Raw genomic sequence first — 20,444 nt, 5'->3', positions numbered from 1 at the left:
CAGCCTTATACTAACACATTAACGATACTGAATTGTTTAGACAGTGAATAGACATTCCACGGGATGTCTATTCACAATCCCTGCACTTCGTTACTGTTTCTGTGGTAGTTACAGCAGAGCAAGCGTGATCTCGCGAGATTACGCTGTAAATGACAGGTTACAGCAGGATTACGCCCCTTAAATGAATGGAGAGAAGTGTATGACGCGTCATACACTCCTCTGTACAACGCCCACTTGGTCAATAGTAAAAAACGCACAGTTGTCCATTGAGCAACTCCTTAACATAAATCTAAAATCGCTAATAAAGTGGTGAAAATAGATAGTTTTTTTAAATAAAAAGCACTGCTGTCACCTACATTATAGCGCCGATCTCCTTATGTAGGAGATATGGCACTTATAATGTGGTGACAGAGCCTCTTTAATAGTATTAAAAGTTAACTTACCTGCTTCTTCCTCCAGTCCGGCCTCCCGGAATGACATTTCATCCCATGTGACCGCTACAGCCAATCACAGGCTGCAGCGGTCACATGGACTGCCACGTCATCCAGGTTGGTCGGACTGGATGTCAAAAGAGGGACGCAAGATAACGGTACGTATGAACTTCTTTTACTTTCAATCGCTGCGGAAACTCTGCCCGAAAGGGCTGCCCCTTCTCGTTTTCCAGCACTGATAGAGAGAAGGGGCTGCCGATTAGTGCAGAGAAAACAGGTCCGTAAATACGGGTGGCATACTGGTGACACCGGACCCGTATTTACGGGCACGGGTCCGTAAATACTGGTGGAATACGGGTCGAATACGTGTGACAGGATGCCAGTATTCACAGGAGAAAAAAAATACGTTTGTGTGCATCAGGCCTTATTCTGATATTTTATTAATGATAAAGAAATATAACATTAGATTTATATCCATGAAATAAATAATTGAGATTAAAGGGTAGATAAGTTAGGTTAGCCAGACTGGCTTTACTGCTGAATAGGAGTCACAGATGGAGGGTATATTACTTTATATACATATTTATTGAGCGGGCTGTGTCTGGTATTGCAGCTCAGCCACATTCAAGTAAACGAACAAGAGTGGCGCTGTTTCTTTTAAAGAAATCTCATAAATCCGCTTCAAATCCTAGCATTACACACCATATTACTAAACGTTTTTGGGCAGATTTATAAAAACTAATAGTAAAACTGTCTTTATTGTCCATAGCAACGAATCAGAGCTCAGCTTTCATTTCTTAAGCTGCTGAGGGAAAATGAAAGTTGTGCTGTTTGGTTGCTATGGGCAACAAGCCCAGTTTTACTCTTAGACAGTTTTGATAAATCTTCCCCTTTGTCCCAAAGTAAATCAGGACATATAGAAATAACATACTGTACGACACGGATGCATTACCAATTATGCATTGTGAATGCATGTTTGTTTCAGGTTGGCACGCACACACATGCATTAAATCGGATGTATGAAAATAAATTAAATTCACATTACTTCAATTTTGCAGATTAAAAGAACTAAAAAAACAAAAACAGATTAAACCATCGTTAACAAGCCAGCTTTAGGCTGGCTTCACACTGAGTTTTTTTTACGAGTTTGACGCGGAAACCACGCCGCAAAACTCGTCAAAAACCAGCCAAAAAGGCCTCCCATTGATTTCAATGATAAGCGGAGGCGGTTTTCTCCCGCGAGCGGTAAAACAGGCTCGCGGGAGAAAGAACGACATGCCCTATCTTCGGGCGTTTACGCCTCTGACCTCCCAATGACATCAATGGGAGGCAGAGAAAGCGTATTTTGCGGCGTTTTATGCCCGCGGCGCTCAATGGCCGCAGGCGAAAAACGCAGCAAAAATCGGCGTTTAGGCAGAGGAAAATCTGCCTCAAATTTCCAAATGGAATTTTGAGGCAGATTTTCCGCCTGCAAAAAACTCTGTGTGAACCCAGCCTTAAAGAGAACCTTTCACCTGCCCATACATGTGCAGAATGTAATAGGCAGGGCTGCATAAACCCTGAGGCACTTTAAAAAAAATTCTACCCTCCTCCGTTATTTAGATATCGGTGCCGCGCGCACGCTCTGACTCTTCAGCTATCGGCAGACAAGGACAAGACTGTGATCTCTGCTGAACAGGCAAGGGGCGTGTCACTGCTACGGACAGCGTAACAGCTGGAGAGAGGAGAGCACGCATGCAGACAAGTACAAGACTGTGATATCTCGCGAGAGATCAGTCTTGTCCTTGTTTGCCGACAGCTGAAGAGTGAGAGTGTGCGCGCGCACGCACACACGCTCTCCTCTCTCCAGCTCTTGCTGTGATACTGTCCATAGCTGATTGGACAGTGTCAAAGCCATGTAACACGCCCCCTTGCCATTACACGCCCCATTGACAGATCAGGGGGTTATTTAAATATCGGGCGCCAAATATAACAGCACCGATATCTAAATAACGGAGGAGGGTAGAATTTTTTTTTTAAAGTGCCCCAGGGTTTGTGCAGCCCGGCATATTACATGCTGCACATGTATGGGGAGGTGAAAGGTTCTCTTTAAAGGGCTATGTCCACTTTAGCAAATACAGAACTATGTGTAGGCTTATACCGCAGTTATATTCCCTGCCACCTGTACCCTACATTTAGATCAGACTACAAAGAGTTTGTGTGTAGTCTGTAAGCATGGAGACACATAGCAGGCAAAACAATAGTACATTTTTGATCAAGACTATTTTCAAAGTTTTTCAACTTTCATTTTCAAACTCTTTGGAGCAATATAATAATACAAACAAAAAAAAAAGATTTATGGAAAGTGCTGCAAAGGAAAAGAGCAGTTCCCTATGGCGACCAATCAAGTTAGGTGGAATCCGATTGGTTGCTATGGACATCTTCACCACATTTCCATTGCACCAGTTTTCATAAATCTCCCATTAAACTTTTTTTTTTGTGACATTCAACTGAAAAAAATAAAATCCTGAAAACTGCACAGTGGAACCCATATACTTTGTTTTTTTGACTATCCCAAGACAGCACAAATATTTTGCTTTGTTGTTTCGTGCAGGTTTCTACGGTGCCAATATAGGAAGCCACGGTATGGACAGTATTATTGTAAGATTAAGACATTTACTTTATTGCTTAACAGAAGTAGTCGAACCATATAACAAAAAACTGTTTGAAATGCTTACTTGTAAGGCTTCTCGTGCCGGGGTTCCGTTCATGGGTTTCGTCAGACCTTACAGTCAGGGGAACCCATAGCTTTCAGTTTGCATTACCATTGATTTCAATGGTAATGTTTCCGTTGCCAATGGTTTTTGTCTCCGTTCTGTAAGGTTTCAGGGTTTTTTTGGGGCGGAATCAATAGCGTAGTCGACTACGCTACGGATTCCACCGAAAAAACAGAAGCCTTACCGAACTAAAACAAAGGGAAACTATTAGCAACAGAATCATTACCATTAAAATCAATGGTAATACAAAACGGAAAGCTATGGTTTCTGTTAATGGGTTCCCCTGACTGAAAGTTCTGAACAGAACCCTGACGCAGATGTGAATGAAGCCAAAGATATTATTTTGCCCAGTGTGACTCAGTAACTTGATGATGCGATGCCCCTCTTCATACAGCCAAGATGAAAAGCATGGTTCACAATTTCATTGTGACAGCAAAGGTGGAATTATTAATTGGATATCATAAAAATGAAACACTATATTCCATAATTCCTTATTTTCCTTCAAAAAGTTTGACCGGTTGGTACAGTACAGAACACAAAAAGTAATCAATAAAAAGTATAAAACTCTGTATATACATAGCCTTACTAAGGAGCTCATTTCAACAAATGCATATAAGTACAGATGAAGCAGGGTATCAAAGCACTTGTACACTTTGTAAGGACAAAGGAAAAGGGAACCATCTCTACACAGGATCTTCAGTTAAATCAAGTGACTGAACCTTAAATTTCAGCCTCCTGAACTTCTGCTGGGTGATTTTCAGCCTCCTTTTCACATTGTGAAGGCTGCTTAAAGCCTCATCAAGCCTCTTTTTTAGAGCCTTAGGACTGTCTGTAATACAATAGTCATGTTCCACTGTAACACGTTTGTCAGCTGGCTCTGGAGTAGGGATCTTCTCTGGAAGCGAAGGGAGTGGAATAAATAACTTCTCCTCAACATATTCAAGCACTGGAGCAGAGATTTGTGGTTTTCGATCCTGTAAGAGAGATAAGCCATTCAGGGTCTGTGAAAAGCTAGATGACAATCCCTATCAGCACTAGGGATGCACGATGCATCGAAACTTCGATACGGTTTCGATACTTTGCACCCCCAAACGGTTCTATACCGTTATTTCATGTGTTTCGATACTAAGCTGCGCAGCCTCACAGCTCAGTATAGTAACACATGAATGCATGATAGCGGGGCTGCGGCTGTGTAATACACGTGTGATACAGTCATTGCCCCGCTCCTGAGTCCTGATAACAAGTGCACGGGGTCAGGATGATGCGATGTGACCAGCGCTGCACTAATGAGTGGCGGCACGGAAGACAGAACATGGCGGGTGCGTTACAAAACACCCCCCATGTTCTGTCTTCAGTACCTCTTAGTATTGCAGCACCGGCCGCATCACCTCATGCTGACTGCGCACGCACTTCCTGTCAGGAGCGGGGCAATGACTGTATTACACAGCCGCAGCCCCGCTCTATAACCGCGGAGATCAGAGAAACCTCTCATCTCCGCCGTTATTCCCGTGAATGCTGCGATCACAGCGGACTGCAGCATTCAAGAGGAAAGCGAGAAGGGGCGGGGGATGCCCCTTGGATCACGTCACAGGAATTCCTGTGACGCGATTGAGGGACATACCATATATGGGCAGACAGCCAAGGGTCCATTGAAGGACCCCAGGGCTGTCTGACCATATTTCCTGTTAGGGCATACTTCAGCTCATACTCGATACTTAATTAACTTAAGATGTTTGGAATATGTGGCTTCCTTCTTTTTTATCATTTGGATATCATTATCATGTCTATCGATCCTGTGATTGCCACAGTTCTAAAAGAGGAATATATATATATATATATATATATATATATATAATGCACACAACCATGCAGTGTTTATGGTCAGACATTATCCTGTAGGCATTAAAAACAGTCGACCTGCCCCCTACATGCACTTGTAAAATAGTTTGGTGTGATGATAATGTTTTAGGAACAAACAATTACATACCTTTCTTGTTTTCCCAGGGAAAGCAAACACTGTTGGCACAGCATCCACCCTCAGCCGAATGGTCTGACCAGTCCGGTCAAAGCAGTATTCCTCAAAATGGTCAGAGCACAGCACCGCTTTAGAAGATGGTTTAAAGGTATCACGTCGCATGTTTGTTACCCATTTTTTCAGAATTTCTGGTCGTCCATGTGGAAACCTTTTTAACAAAAAAAAATTAAATAAAAAAAAAAAAAAAAAGGGTTTTATCGTCGAGTGGTTTCTGCAAATTTAGGAGAAATTGTAGGGAACAGCTTAGATTTAGGGTTGCACCATGCATCGAAACTTCGATACTGTTTACATACCGTGCCCCCTGAGGCTGGGTTCACACGACCACATTAACGTCCGTAATGGACGGACGTATTTCGGCCGGAAGTCCCGGAGAGCCGGGCTCCTAGCATCATAGTTATGTACGACGCTAGGAGTCCCTGCCTCTCCGTGGAACTACTGTCCCGTACTGAAAACATGATTACAGTACGGGAAAGTTGTCCTGCAGAGACTCCTAGCATCGTACAGAACTATGATGCTAGGAGCCCGACTCCCTGCACTGAGTTCGGTCCGGGACTTCCGGCCGAAGTACGTCCGTCCATTACGGACGTTAATGTGGTCGTGTGAACCCAGCCTAAAACAGTTAAGTACTGTTATTTCATGTAGTTAGATACCAAGTTGAGGGGCCACACAGCTAAGTATAGTAACACATGAATGTTGCAGGTAACGATACAGGGCAGGTTCCAGCGAAAGAAATTTCATAGAAGATAAAGCGATTAAAATGGAAAATATTCCAATTTTATTTAGACCGTAGTAAAACTGGGAGACATTATCCCACGGAGAGAGGTGGATGTAAAAAATACACGCAGCGTGGGGTCTAAATGCTCACAATACCCCTAGAAAAATTCCTTGACGGGTGTTTCCAAAATGGGGTAACTTGGGAGGTTTCCACTGTTTTGGTCTCTCCAGGGTGTTGCAAACGTGGCATGGCACCGAAAAACAGCAATCCAGCAATCCAAATGGCGCTCCTTCCCTTTTGAGCACTGCCATGGGTCCAATCAGCAGTTTATTACCACATATGGGGTATTGTCGTAATCAGGAGAAAATGCTTTACAAATGTTGTGGTTCTTTTTTTCCTTTATTCCTTGTAAAAATTAAAAATTTCTATGCTTTTTCAGAAAAAAAAAATCTATTCTCATTTTCACTGCCTAATTCCACTAAATTCTGCAAAAAACCTGTGTGGTCAAAATGCTAACTATACCTCTAGAAAAATTCCTTGAGAGGTGAAGTTTCCAAACTGGGTTTACTTTTGGGGGATTTCCACGGTTTTGTTCCCTCCAGGGCGTTGCAAACGCGGCATGGCACCAAAAAACAATCCAGCAAAATCCGTGCTCCAAAATCCAAATGGCGCTCCTTCACTTCTGAGCCCTGCTGTGGGTCCAATCAGCAGTTTATTACCACATATGGGATATTGCCGTAATCGGGAGACATTGCTTTACAAATGTTGGGGTGCATTTTCTTTATTATTCCTTGTAAATTTTCTATGTTTTTTTCAGAAAAAAAAAGTCGATTTTCATAGACTACTTCTAATAAAGTTAGCGAAAAACCTGTGAGGTCAAAATGCTAACTATACCACTAGATGGTGTTTCCACTGTTTAGGCATCACAAGACCTCTTTGGCTGGGTTCACACGTGGCAGAATTTCACTTGAATTCCGCTGCGGACACTCCGCAGCGTTAATCCGCAGCGGAGCCGTTTCTCCATTGACTTCCACTTTAATTTAGAAGTGTTCGTTTAGACGTTGAGTAAAATTCCGCTGCGGAGCATAGGCTGCAGAGCGGAATTTGGTGTCCGCAGCATGCTCTGTCTGTTGCGGAGCAGTGGCGGACTGGTTGCGGACTCATGGCGGAATTTCTCCATTGACTTCAATGGAGATTCTAAATTCCGCAATGAAGTCCGCAGCTGTCATGCACATGTTATGTGTGCTGCGGATGCGTCTTGCTTTTTTAACATGACATTTCTTCATTCTAGCTGGACCTATGTATTTCTAGGTCTACAGCCAGACTGAGGAAGTCAATGGGGCTCCCGGAATTACGGGAGCGTTGCTAGGAGACGTCAGTAAATAGTCACTGTCCAGGGTGCTGAAAGAGTTAAGCGATCGGCAGTAACTGTTTCTGCACCCTGGACAGTGACTACCGATCCCAATATACAGCAACCTGTGAAAAAATAGAAGTTCATACTTACCGAGAACTCCCTGCTTCTGTCTCCAGTCCGGCTTCCCAAGATGACGTTTCAGTCTAAGTGACGGCTGCAGCCAATCACAGGCTGCAGCGGTCACATGGACTGCCGCGTCATCCAGGGAGGTAGGGCTGGATGCCGAAAGAGGGACGCGTCACCAAGACAACGGCCGGTAAGTATGAAATTCGTTTACTTTCACTAGGGAAAGTGCTGTCCCTTCTCTCTATCCTGCACTGATAGAGAGAAGGGAAGCACTTTTACCGCAGTCCGCAGCAGCTAGTCCGCATCAATTTACTGCACATTTTGTGCAGATCCGCAGCCGTAATCCGCAACCCGGATTAGGTGCGGCATTGATGCGGACAGTTGCGGAGGAAATCCGCCACGTGTGGTCATGCCCTTCAAACCTGACAAGGTGCCTAAAATATATTCTAAAAAAAAAAGGAGGCCCAAAATCCACTGGGTGCTCCTTCGCCTCTGAGGCCTGTGTTTCAGTCCATTACCACACTAGGGCCACATGTGGGATATTTCTAAAAACTGCAGAATCTGAGCAATAAATATTGAGTTGCATTTTTCTGGTAAAACCTTCTGTGTTACAAAAAATTTTTTTTATTTGAAATGAATTTCGGCAAAAAAAATAAAATGTGTAAATTTCACCTCTACTTTGCTTTAATTCCTGTGAAACGCCTAAAGGGTTAAAACACTTTCTGAATGCTGATTCGAATACCTTGAGGGGTACAGTTTTCAAAATGGGATGACTTCTGGGGATATTCTAATATATAAGGCCCTCAAAGCCACTTCAGAACTGAACTGGTCCCTGAAAAAATGGCCTTTTGAAATTTTCTTTAAAATATGAGAAATTGCTGCTAAAGTTCTAAGCCTTGTAACGTCCTACAAAAATAAAAGGACGTTCAAAAAACGATGCAAACATAAAAGTAGACATATGGGAAATGTTAACTAGTAACTATTTTGTGTGGTATTACTATCTGTTTTACAAGCAGATACGTTTAAATTTAGAAAAATGCTAATTTGTGCAAATTTTTTCACAATTTTGGTGTTTTTCAGAAATAAATACCGAAATTATCGACCAAATTTTTTCACTAATATAAAGTACAACATGTCACAAGAAAACAATCTCAGAATCGCTAGGATAGGTAAAAACATTCCAACGTGATTACCACATAAAGTAACACGTCAGATTTGAAAAAAATCGGCTGTGTCCTGAAGGCCAAAACAGGCTGGGTCCTGAAGGGGTTAATTTTTTTTTTTTACTTTACAATAAACATTAAAAGGAGTCTCAATACATAAAATATACACATATTCGGTATAGTCAGGACCGTAATAACATTTATAGCGTCATTTATATTTATGCTTTCATAAAATAAAAAACTGCTCTCTTTCACTTTTTAATGTGAGGCACGAGGTATTATGAATTTTTAACCTTCATGTGCCTCACAGTAAGGGTATGTTCACACGGCCTATTTTCAGACCGTAAACGCCCGAAAAATCAGTAGCAGAACCCCAACAAACATCTGCCCATTGAAAATCAATGGAAAAAACGGCATTATGTTCTGATGGGCGGTTTTTCTACGCGGCCGTTTTGAAAAAAACGGCAGCGTAAAAAAACGGTCGCGAAAAAGAAGTGCAGGGCATTTCTTGGGACGTTTTTGGAGCCGTTTTTCATAGACTATTGGAAAAAGCTCCAAAGATGGCCGTATAAAACGCAGCGAAAAATGTAGCGAAAATCGCGAGTGGCTTAAAAAACACGTCTGAAAATCAGGAGCGGTTTTCGCCTGAAAACAGCTCCGTATTTTCAGATGTTTTTGGTCACTGCGTGTGAACATACCCTAATAGTAATTAACCCCATCATGTACCTCACACATTAACCCAACGTTGTCCATTATGACTGGGGAACATGATGGGGTTAATTACTATTAATGTGAGGCACATGGAGATTCAAAATTCATCACATCACGCGCCTCACAACAGAAAATGGAAGAACTTTTTCTTTATTATTATTGTTGGCAAAGTATTGTTTTGGTATCTAGTATCGGTATTGAAATCCAAATTCTGGTATCGTGACAACCCTACTTAGATTAGATGGGTCTTATTTTGAAACTCATTTTATTGACTTCTGTTGCAGTAAGCAGGTACAAGACAATACAAGTCAAACATCTGACATCGAGATAGTCCAGAAAATAAATCAAGGCTTCCTGCAGGAAGGCAAAAAGCATATCAAATTACATCTACATATCTGTAGAGTGAACTTGACCATATGCATTCCATTAATGTCAATATGACCAGTAAAAGTATACATAAAAGTTAGAAATAGAAAACGAAAAAAACATAGCCAAAGAGAAAGGAAGGGACTTTTGTGCTTGCTCAGAGGGGAGTTATTCCAAACATCACAGACTTTAGAGAATTTATCGGGGCAGCGGGTTTTGATACACCAGTTTTTCATAAGGAATGTCAGAAATAACCAAATTTTCAATTTTCTAAAATTTGGAAAACTTTTATTCATCCATTGTTACATAGTCTGTACGGTTGAAATACATATGCCCATCAAGTTAAACCAAGGGACGGGTAAAGGGAAGCAAAAAATTTTTACACATAAGAGCCTATATTTTTTTTTGTTCTAGGAATTTGTTTTTTGAGGGGGTTTTACAAGGAACAGGATTTCACCATATTTTTTGTATGTGCCATTAATATATTTATATAAAAGTTAATCATGTCCCCCCTTAGTCGTCTTTTTTCAAGGCTTAATTCTTTTAATCTTTCCTCATAACTTAAATTCTCCATGCCCCTAATTAGCTTCGTTGCTCTTCTTTGTATTTTTTCCAACTCCAGGGCATCCTTTCTATGAACTGGAGCCCAGAACTGAACTGCATATTCTAGATGAGGCCTCACTAATGCTTTGTAAAGTGGCAATATTACATCCCTGTCCCGCGAGTCCATGCCTCTTTTAATACACGACAATATCTTGCTGGCCTTTGAAGCAGCTGATTGACATTGCATGCGGTTATTTAGTTTATTATTTACAAGTACACCCAGATCCTTCTCAACAAGTGAATCCGCCAGTGTAGCTCCCCCTAGGACATATGATGCATGCAGGTTGTTCATACCCAGGTGAATAACTTTACATTTATCTACATTAAACCTCATTTGCCAAGTGGGCGCCCAAACACTCCGGCAAGTGAAACGAAATCTCGTTTACCTCCATAATCTCGAGAGATTTCGTTTCACTTGCCGGAATCTCACAAAAAAGATTCAGAAGTGTCAGGATTCTGAATACACATGACGTCCAGGCTGGATTTCATGTGTATTCATTATCAGGACACTGTAGTAATGTTAGGGTTTGTGTATGTAGCTGCACATAGTGATATATCTATATCGCTAGTGCAGTGTAAATGAATGGAGAGGAGTGCATGATGCCGATTGGTCAGCGTCATACACTCCTCTGTACAACGCCCACTTGGTCGAAAGTAAAAATACGCCCACTTGGGCATTAAAGAGGCTCTGTCACCAGATTTTGCAACCCCTATCTGCTATTGCAGCAGATAGGCGCTGCAATGTAGATTACAGTAACGTTTTTATTTTTAAAAAACGAGCATTTTTGGCCAAGTTATGACCATTTTCGTATTTATGCAAATGAGGCTTGCAAAAGTACAACTGGGCGTGTTGAAAAGTAAAAGTACAACTGGGCGTGTATTATGTGCGTACATCGGGGCGTGTTTACTACTTTTACTAGCTGGGCGTTGTGTATAGAAGTATCATCCACTTCTCTTCACAACGCCCAGCTTCTGGCAGTGCAGACACAGCCGTGTTCTCCAGAGATCACGCTGTGACGTCACTCACAGGTCCTGCATCGTGTCTGACGAGCGAGGACACATCGGCACCAGAGGCTACAGATGATTCTGCAGCAGCATCGGCGTTTGCAGGTAAGTCAATGTAGCTACTTACCTGCAAACGCTGATGCTGCTGCAGAATCAACTGTAGCCTCTGGTGCCGACACGATGCAGGACCTGTGAGTGACGTCACAGATCTGCACTGCCAGAAGCTGGGCGTTCTGAAGAGAAGTGGATGATACTTCTCGTCAGAGCGCCCAGCTAGTAAAAGTAGTAAACACGCCCCGATGTACGCACATAATACACGCCCAGTTGTACTTTTACTTTTCAACACGCCCAGTTGTACTTTTGCAAGCCTCATTTGCATGAATACGAAAATGGTCATAACTTGGCCAAAAATGCTCGTTTTTTAAAAATAAAACCGTTACTGTAATCTACATTGCAGCGCCGATCTGCTGCAATAGCAGATAGGGGCTGCAAAATCTGGTGACAGAGCCTCTTTAAGAAACTCATTAACATAAACCAAAATCGCTCCTAACGTTGTGAAAATAGATTGTTTTTTTAAATAAAAAGCATTACTGTCACCTACATTACAGCGCCGATCTCCTTATATAGGAGACAGGGCACTTATAATGTGGTGACAGAGCCTCTTTAAATCCGCTAGCAATTCACGAACATCTTCCATAGACTGAACTATACTACATAGCATGGTGTCATCTACAAATCTAGAAATAGTGCTATTAATCCCATCCTCTATATTATTAATAAATAAGTTTAATAATAGTGGTCCCAACACGGAACCCTGGGGTACACCACTCATAACCGGGGACCATTCAGAGTAGGAATCATTAACCACAACTCTCTGGATACGGTCCTTGAGCCAATTCTCAATCTAATTACAAACTATACTTTCTAAACCTATAGTCCTTAATTTACCCATTATACGTCTATGAGGGACAGTGTCAAATGCCTTTGCAAAATCCAAAACACTATATCCACAGCGGCCGCCCAGCGTCTTGTTTTTATGAAGAGGTGAGCAGAAGCCTAATCAGGTTGGTTTGACAGCTTCTGTCCTCAGTAAAACCGTGCTGGCTGTCACTTGTAATACTATTTATTGTCACATAATTCTATATATAGTCCCTCAATAGCCCCTCAAACATTTTCCCCGCAATGGATGCTAAGCTTACTGGTCTATAATTACCCGGGTACGACCTAGAGCCCTTTTTGAAAATAGGCACCACAATTGCCCTGCGCCAGTCCCTTGGCACTATATCAGTCACTAGTGAATCTCTGAATATTATGAAGAAGGGGACTGAAATAACTGAACTAAGCTCTTTAAGAACTCTAGGGTGTAACCCATCTGGTCCCGGGCCCTTGTGTACATTTATTTTGTTTAATTTAGCTTGGACCGTATCTACATATATCCAATTCAGTATATCAACTGATATATTAACAGCACTGACACCGGCTACATCAGCTGCTCTTTCTTCTGTTGTATATACAGAGCTAAAGAACGCATTTAGTAACTCTGCCTTCTCTTGATCCCCTGTGACCAACTCCCCATTACCAATATCTAGGGGTCCTACACGTTCAGACCTTGGCTTTTTTGCATTTATATACTTGAAGAATTTTTGGGGATTTCTTTTACTATCCTTGCCCACCTGCCTTTCATTTTGTATTTTTGCGGATTTTATTACCTTTTTACAAATTTTATTAAGCTCTTTATATTTTACAAAGGCTAGAGCTGTACCCTCAGATTTGTATTTTTCAAATGCCCTTTTTTTGTCACGTATTGCCCTTTTTACAGAAGGTTTAAGCCATGTGAGTTTTAATTTGAGTCGTTTATACTTGTTACCTATAGGAATAAATTTTGCACTATAATTACCCAAAGTAGATTTGAAAATCTCCCATTTATCATTTGTACCATTATTTGACATTAGTTCTTCCCAGTTTATAACCTGAATTGCAGCCCTCGTCCTCGGGAAATTGGCCTTCTTAAAATTAAGTGTTTTTGCCCTCCCAGCCTGTGTTTGTTTTTTACAGTATAGGTAAAATGTAACTATATTGTGATCACTGTTACCGAGGTTTTCACGAACATTGACATTCCCAACAAGCTCTGCATTATTAGAAATGACCAGATCCAGAGCTTCACCTCTAGTCGGGTCTTCCACAAACTGGCCCATAAAATTTGCCTGCAACAGGTTGAGGAAATGTCTCCCCTTTGCAGTTGAAGCCGAACCATGACACCAATTAATATCCCAGAAATTAAAATCTCCCATTATCACTACAGTACCCGCCTGTGTAGCCCGCTCCATCTGTTTATATAGCTGACCTTCCATCTCCTCCGTTATATTGGGGGCCTATAGATTACACCAAAAGTAATTTTTTCAGTGTTTACCTCCCTTTGTAATTCCACCCACAAGGTTTCAACCTCCTCACAATCTTCACCCTCTTATGTCTCTTTCACACTCACCTTCATATCACTTCTCACATACAGACATACACCGCCGTCTTTCCGAAAAAGTGTAAAACCCTGTAGATTTACAGCCCAGTCATGAGAAGAGTCTAGCCATGTTTCAGCAACACCCACTATATCTATATTTTCCTCCAGTACCAAGGCCTCCAGCTCCCCCATTTTGCTTGCTAGACTTCTGGCATTTGTGAACATACACTTTAACTGGCCTTTAAATATTTCACTTTCAGTATCAGAAATGTGATTATTTGGGCATTTTTATTTTCATTGCAGTTTTGTAACGAAAGGATCTCCTTATCTTGTTGCTTAGTCCTCTCCCCACATGTAGAAAAAAAAGGAGGAGAAGGGAGGAAACTTCCAGCTCACCAATCCTGCATCCCACACTCGATCCCTCGCTCGGATCCCCGCGACGGCCCACGGTGAGTAATATGAAATAGGAAAGAAGATTTGATCCAGCGCTGTTTGAAGATAAAAGGGAATACTGTGTTCCCACTTTTATTGGTACGAAAGAATTGTTAAAATTGGAAGGAGATGCAGGCATCTGGCCGGATGAAATTCACCTTGTTACTGCGTCTCCTTCCAATTTTAACAATTTTTACCACAGAAACGTTAACGAAGTGTCGGGATTGTGAATAGACATCACGTCCTGGCTGGAAGGAATGTCTATTTACTGTCTAAACACTTCAGTAACGTTAATGTGTCAGTATAAGACAGCACATCGTGAACAATGCAGTGTCACTATGCGCGGAGTAAATGAATGGAGAGAAGTGCATGACACTGATTGGTCAGCGTCATACACTCCTCTGTACAACACCCACTTGGTCTAAAGTAAAAACACGCCCAGTTGGGCATTAAGAAAGTAATTAGCATAAAGCTAAAATCGCTCCTAACGTGGTAAAAATAGATTGTTTTTCTAAATTACAAGCACTGCTGTCACCTACATTATAGCGCCCATCTCCTGATGTAGGAGATAGGGCAATTATAATGTGGTTACAGAGCCTATTTAAGCCATGCATTTAACTCCCTGAGCTCCCGCTGTCTTTCCTGTGATGCGCATGGCACAGGCAGTATTCCTGAGAATACAACCTTGGAGGTCCTTCCCTTCAGCTTGTAGCCTAGTTCTTTCAAATTATTCTTAAGGCTCCTCCACCTACCATTTATTCGGTCGTTGGTACCCACATGGACCACGACAGCTGGATTATAACCAGCCCCTACCAGCAATTTGTCCACCCGTTCCACCACATGCCCTACCCTGGCACCAGGGAGACAGAAAACCATTCGGTTGAGGCGGTCTTGGCGACAAATTATTCTATCCGTAGTTCCCGATTATAGAATCCCCTACAACTATCAATTGCCTTGGCTTACCTGCATTACCATCCCACCGACTACTAGCTGGGCTGTTCTCCCGGCTATAGGGAGATCAGTATCCACTAGGGCTGCCATTTCTGAGACTGACACCCTCGCATCATCACCCAACTTGGCAATTTTGCTTGGAATATCAGAAACAGGATTGGCCTTCCTTTTCTTGAACCCCTTTCTACTGCCCCGAACTACATTAACCCAGCTACTCGACTGATCCTTCTGGCCCATGTCTTCACCCTCCAATTCTACCCCACTAACGGCTTGTTCCGTCAGCAGTATGCTCCGCTCAAGATGGTCGATCGTCCTCAGTGTTGCATTCTGCTCCTCCAGATCTCGAATTCGAGCTTCCAGGTGACCAACATGCTCACATCTGCCACAGAGATATTCACCCTGGAACTCTGGCTCCACTCGTGCATACATATGGCAAACGGTGCACTGAAGAAAACCTCCAATCTTGCTATCCATTATCCCAGTTACAAAAAAAACTGTGAACAATTGTTAGGGTATGTTCACACGCACTGTTTTCAGACGTAAATTGTGCGTTTTACGGCTCGAATTACGCCTGAAAAAACGCCCCTAATACGCCTACAAACATCTTCCCACTGCTTTCAATGTGTTTTTACGGTGTTCTGTTCCCACGAGGTGTAATTTTACGCCTCGCTGTCAAAATACGGCGCGTAAAAAGACGCGTGCGAAAAAGAAGTGTATGTCACTTCTTGAGACGTTTTTGGAGCCGTTTTTCATTGAGTCCATTAAAAAACAACTCCAATAACGTCCGTAAAATACACCGCGAAAAACGCAAGTTGCTACAAAAACGTCTGAAAATCAGGAGCCGTTTTCGCCTGAAAACAGCTCCGTATTTTCAGATGTTTTTGGTCACTGCGTGTGAACATACCCTTAAAGTAAAAGAAAATAAGAGTATTTACAGGTGCTTTTGATCCTCTTTATAACTCCGGTTTTATAACTCCACTTATATCACAAGCCACTTAATACACCAAGCTCAGAACAGGGGGGTTATTGTTATCCTTGCCAAAAATAAAGTTTCTCTCAGAAAAATTAAAACGTGGTTTTGCCATAATTCTACGTCTATTAGAAAGAGACAGATTTGGGAGGGATTGGAATATGTAGCAAAGAAGATAGGAGAGAAACCACGAGGGCAAAAGTCCATATCATGTGCCAAAAATTAGCACCAGGAGGAAGTCTGAGGAGGGCAGTCTACGCATACGTAACAGTCTAGAAGGGGTCAAATAAGATTGATGTATAATACATAACTGGACCATTTTATTGTTCGTTGAAGGACACACACAGAGGTGCAATTCTAGTACATCATTCCAATCATCCTGTTGGAGATCTGGAATCAATCATTTCCATTTAGATTCTATAGGGAGATGGGAGGAGTTAAGCGTAGCTGATAAAAGATAGGTATAAAGCGCTTAGATGGGACTTTTGCTTTGTAAAAGCTCCATACAATTTTTATGTGGCTGCCAGGGATAGTGCTCGGCTATGAATAGAGCACTGGCCGAGCATGCACAGTACACTCCATTCACATAGGGCATCCCAGTTCTCGGGCATCGGTGGGGGTCCCAGTACTCAGACCTCCACCTATCAGACATTTATCACCAATCCGGTGGATAGGTGATAAACGAGGATTATAGGAAAAACTCTTTTAGCAATAATCAAGGAGGCCAACTGTCACAAAACAATGAGGCCATCAGAATTTCTTCCTTCACTGATAAATCACGTTCACATTGGTATTTTCTGGCCACCTTGCCCTATTTTGAGAGATATGACAACCTATGTATTCCATTTCTGCTCAGTTGCTGCCTGCTTATTAAAGCCTGGACCAAAAAGACCAGAAATAGATCCACAGAATGGCACCCGCACAATTTCCTCTTTTCACTTCACCTCACAATGGTGTCGATTTTTATTTTATACTTCAGCCGCCAAATGTGGAGATTTATGGAGTTTCCATAGTAAAACAAACTAGAACAAGCTCTCTATAGACTTTCCTTACAATGTTCTATGCAAGGCTGAGAAGGCCAACCTTGCTACCTGAAGTACCTTCGATTAGGACCTTGTAACTCCTACTTTTATAGAGCCAGAGCCATGGTTGCCACCTTACAATGATAAATGCTAAACAGTTGTGTGTGAGTTGAAATAAATGGCGCTGTACTTATTAGGCTGGATCTGTGCGACAATGCAGCAGTTCTGGGTGCATAGTTTGCTACCAAGTGGATAAAGGAACACGTCGCTGGTCTATGCCCATTGTCCAAGAAGGAGTATCAATGTCCATGTGGTGTGGATATGTGATGGAAGGAATTATGTGAATACCTGGTGTTATAAAAACGCTTTGTTGTGTCTTACAGTGTTCTGAAACAGTTTCACACATGGATGGGAATCTACCAGAAAGAATTACCACTTTGTAGCTATTTTACACATACCGGTGAAACGACTTTCCACATCCACGAGTCTGCCGGCTTGTGCAATTGATGGCAGCACATGCGGGCATTGTTAGATGCCATATAAAGCAACCTGCAGTGAAAATGAAAAAAATATTGAACACTCAAGTAATATTTTTTCTTTTTGGAATTGGAAGATTCGAGATGAAACAGATTTGTATGGAGGGAAAACAATACAAAAATTAAATGAGTGCATGCCGTTGACAACAGCGAAGGAAAAAAAAATTATAATAAAAAAACCCTGTGATGTTAAGATACATTGCCAAAGCCATATAAAATCCCTCTAAGTTCTGGAGAACACATAGATTTGATGCAGTTTTTGTCTGTTTTTTGAGCCAAAGCCAGAAGTGGACCCAAAAGGAAGGAAAGGTATAAAGAAAAGACCGATGCAATTTCTTTCTAGTGTGTCTACTCCTATGTTTGCCTTAAAAAACAAAAAAAAACCTGAGCCAAAAACTGCGTGTGTGATTCTGGCATAACAAGGTTTAAAATAAATTAAAGAAGGAAGAAGAAAGTAAAAAGGGAGATGGGTGGGAGAAGGAAAAACGTGCAACCTAGACAGTTTAGGGCACTAGCTAATATATTGAGAAGAAATCCAAATACGAACTTCTGAAGAATCTTTGAAGTGGAACAATCCGGACCATACCCTATATAACATTTCAGCGGTGCCTCTCTCCGTCGCTATCATGCTTTCCCTTCTCATGCTATAGTTCAACGTATCAGCCCGTTGGGCCTTAGAAGGGCGATCCGGTCACCTCTGCCGCAATGGAATTGCTAACTTACTTTGTCATTTTATTATCGCTAGCAGTATCAGTTTGATGGGGCCAGCAAATATGGAGTGCAATGCTATCTCAAGCAAGGTTAGACCCTGTGATTTGCAGACTCATTGTATAGGGGGAAACATAGTGCACCCTAGAGGATGAGCCTTCAGACAACTCCGCCAAATATGTCCCATTGTGCCCGATTTTCAGAAAGGCACCAAAATACCCTATGAAGCCCAAAAAAAAATTCTGCAACAAAACTGCCGCAGGTGAACATTATTTTTATTGTACAATGTATGTGTAGATAAAGCTGGATAACTCAAACACGAACCTGTAATATATGTATTTAGAATTCCTGTTGTGCTGTCCCAATATCAACCATATCTTTTATTCCTTTTGCGGAGCCGCAGAGTTGGTCGAAGATTCAAATCTATTCAAAAGAAAAGAAAGATATATAGGGGAAGATGGTGCAAAGAAAGTCAAGGAATTGCCTATATCAACCAGAATGCACATTTATTTATTTTTTTAAATGGAGCTGGAATCCGATTTGTTGCTATAGGAAACGGTTCCTCTTTTCCCTTACACGCAATGCTTACGATTTTGTTAGAAAAAAGCTTAGCTAATTTATTGACATATGTTGTGACAGATTTAGGACTGCATGTACCCTATTTGATAAATCTGTCACAACCGCCGTTAACTTTCACATTGGCTAAAATTATAGTGCTTTGTGAAGTAGAGATGTGATTTTTTTTTTGTTTTGTTATAAACGTGTCTAAATTCTGACCAAGAAGTAAGCCGAGTCCAGTTTTCACTTCAGTTTTACAAACTATCCTACATGGCGCAAATAGCAGTAAATTCTGTTGCTGATGGTTAATAAATATGTCACACAGCAGATCAGACACTATTTTAGAGTAAAATACACAGTCATAAAAACAAACAAACCTCAAATACAATGATAAACGTGGGCCACTATGATCTCCCTCCTAGAAATGACGGATGCTTGAGGAGGTTTTCTAACTGTAACCGAAAACTACCCCTATTTAAGAAGAACAAGTCGGCGTTGCTAGGTCCGGCTTCCCTAACCCCAGACAATCACCAGAAGAAGCAGCATCTGGCCGCACATTCCCCCGGCCGCAGCCGCTGAAGGTTACATGCCAGCCACTCCAATTAATGGCCGTTCACGTAATGCATGGACGCGCCAAGTCTGCCAGAGCGGCTCTTCGTCCTAGCTCTTAGAAGGAGGGGGGTGTCTATCAATTTCAAAAGGGATTTTCTCTCGACACCAAGCCCTGTCCATATACCATAATAACGCGTATGGACAGCGGTTGTCGTCATGATTCAGCTATGTATAAAGGATTTTTTCTCATGACAACTCAAAGGTTATTCTGCCTTCCCAGATTCCAATATGGTAGGTAAAATCAATCACTACAATATTGATTGTAACCCGGCTTTCCCAGAAAAAGATAGAACTAAGAAGTGGCTGAAAGCCAATCGACAGATCAATACGTGGATTTCGTTTTTTTTTTGGGGGGGGGGGGGAAGGGGTTACAATTTTAATAAGTGTTCTACATCAAATCTTTTTTTCTGCATCAAATGTCACACAATATTTATAAAGATAAAACATAAAAGATGTATTTACCACATGATCATTCTTCGCATCCCAGGAAGATGTGGAACTGCTTGGACACTGCTATAGGTTTATAAGACACGTAAAGCACATAATACATTACACACACGTATTATATGGCTTCATTGATATACACACACACAACTATATTTACATTATTACCAACATTAAGAGAAGCATAATCCATATATCCTATTACACATTACATACTTCCACAGCCCGTTTTGTACGGCGCCCGCACCTACTGTCCCCACCCACAGCTAACTCACCTCCCGCACAGTAGCCCCTCACGGTCTAAATTGTACAGTCGCTTTCCTCCTGTATTATGACAAGAGATTCAATTTTGGGGAGCCTCAGCGCAGGAGAGGGTGTACCAAAATGGCGCCCGAGATCAACTAAAAAGACCTAAATGAGACGGCAATGGCGCTATCACGTCACTGAAAGAGAACAGCGAATCAGCTTTCCTTGAGACTTATGATGTCACT

At 41.8% G+C, this 20,444-nt stretch overlaps 1 protein-coding gene across 1 annotated transcript; it reads right to left on the bottom strand.

Annotated features, from left to right (window-relative positions):
- Nucleotides 1–2,459: 2,459 nt before the first annotated feature.
- LOC142649807 (THAP domain-containing protein 1 B-like) lies at nucleotides 2,460–20,381 on the bottom strand. The gene is made up of 6 exons (XM_075825556.1): nucleotides 20,229–20,381; nucleotides 19,972–20,022; nucleotides 18,664–18,762; nucleotides 17,554–17,644; nucleotides 5,175–5,370; nucleotides 2,460–4,161 (listed from the first exon to the last, which is right to left on the bottom strand). Exons 4-6 carry the CDS (start codon nucleotides 17,619–17,621, stop codon nucleotides 3,871–3,873), a joined length of 555 nt encoding a protein of 184 aa, XP_075681671.1. The 5' UTR covers nucleotides 17,622–17,644; nucleotides 18,664–18,762; nucleotides 19,972–20,022; nucleotides 20,229–20,381; the 3' UTR covers nucleotides 2,460–3,870.
- Between the last annotated feature and the right edge of the window lie 63 nt (nucleotides 20,382–20,444).

Source organism: Rhinoderma darwinii, chromosome 1 (assembly GCF_050947455.1).
Source record: "Rhinoderma darwinii isolate aRhiDar2 chromosome 1, aRhiDar2.hap1, whole genome shotgun sequence".
Classification (NCBI taxonomy): domain Eukaryota; kingdom Metazoa; phylum Chordata; class Amphibia; order Anura; family Rhinodermatidae; genus Rhinoderma; species Rhinoderma darwinii.
The sequence above is the reverse complement of the archived record's forward strand: the minus strand, read 5'-3'. Positions and strand labels throughout refer to the sequence as shown.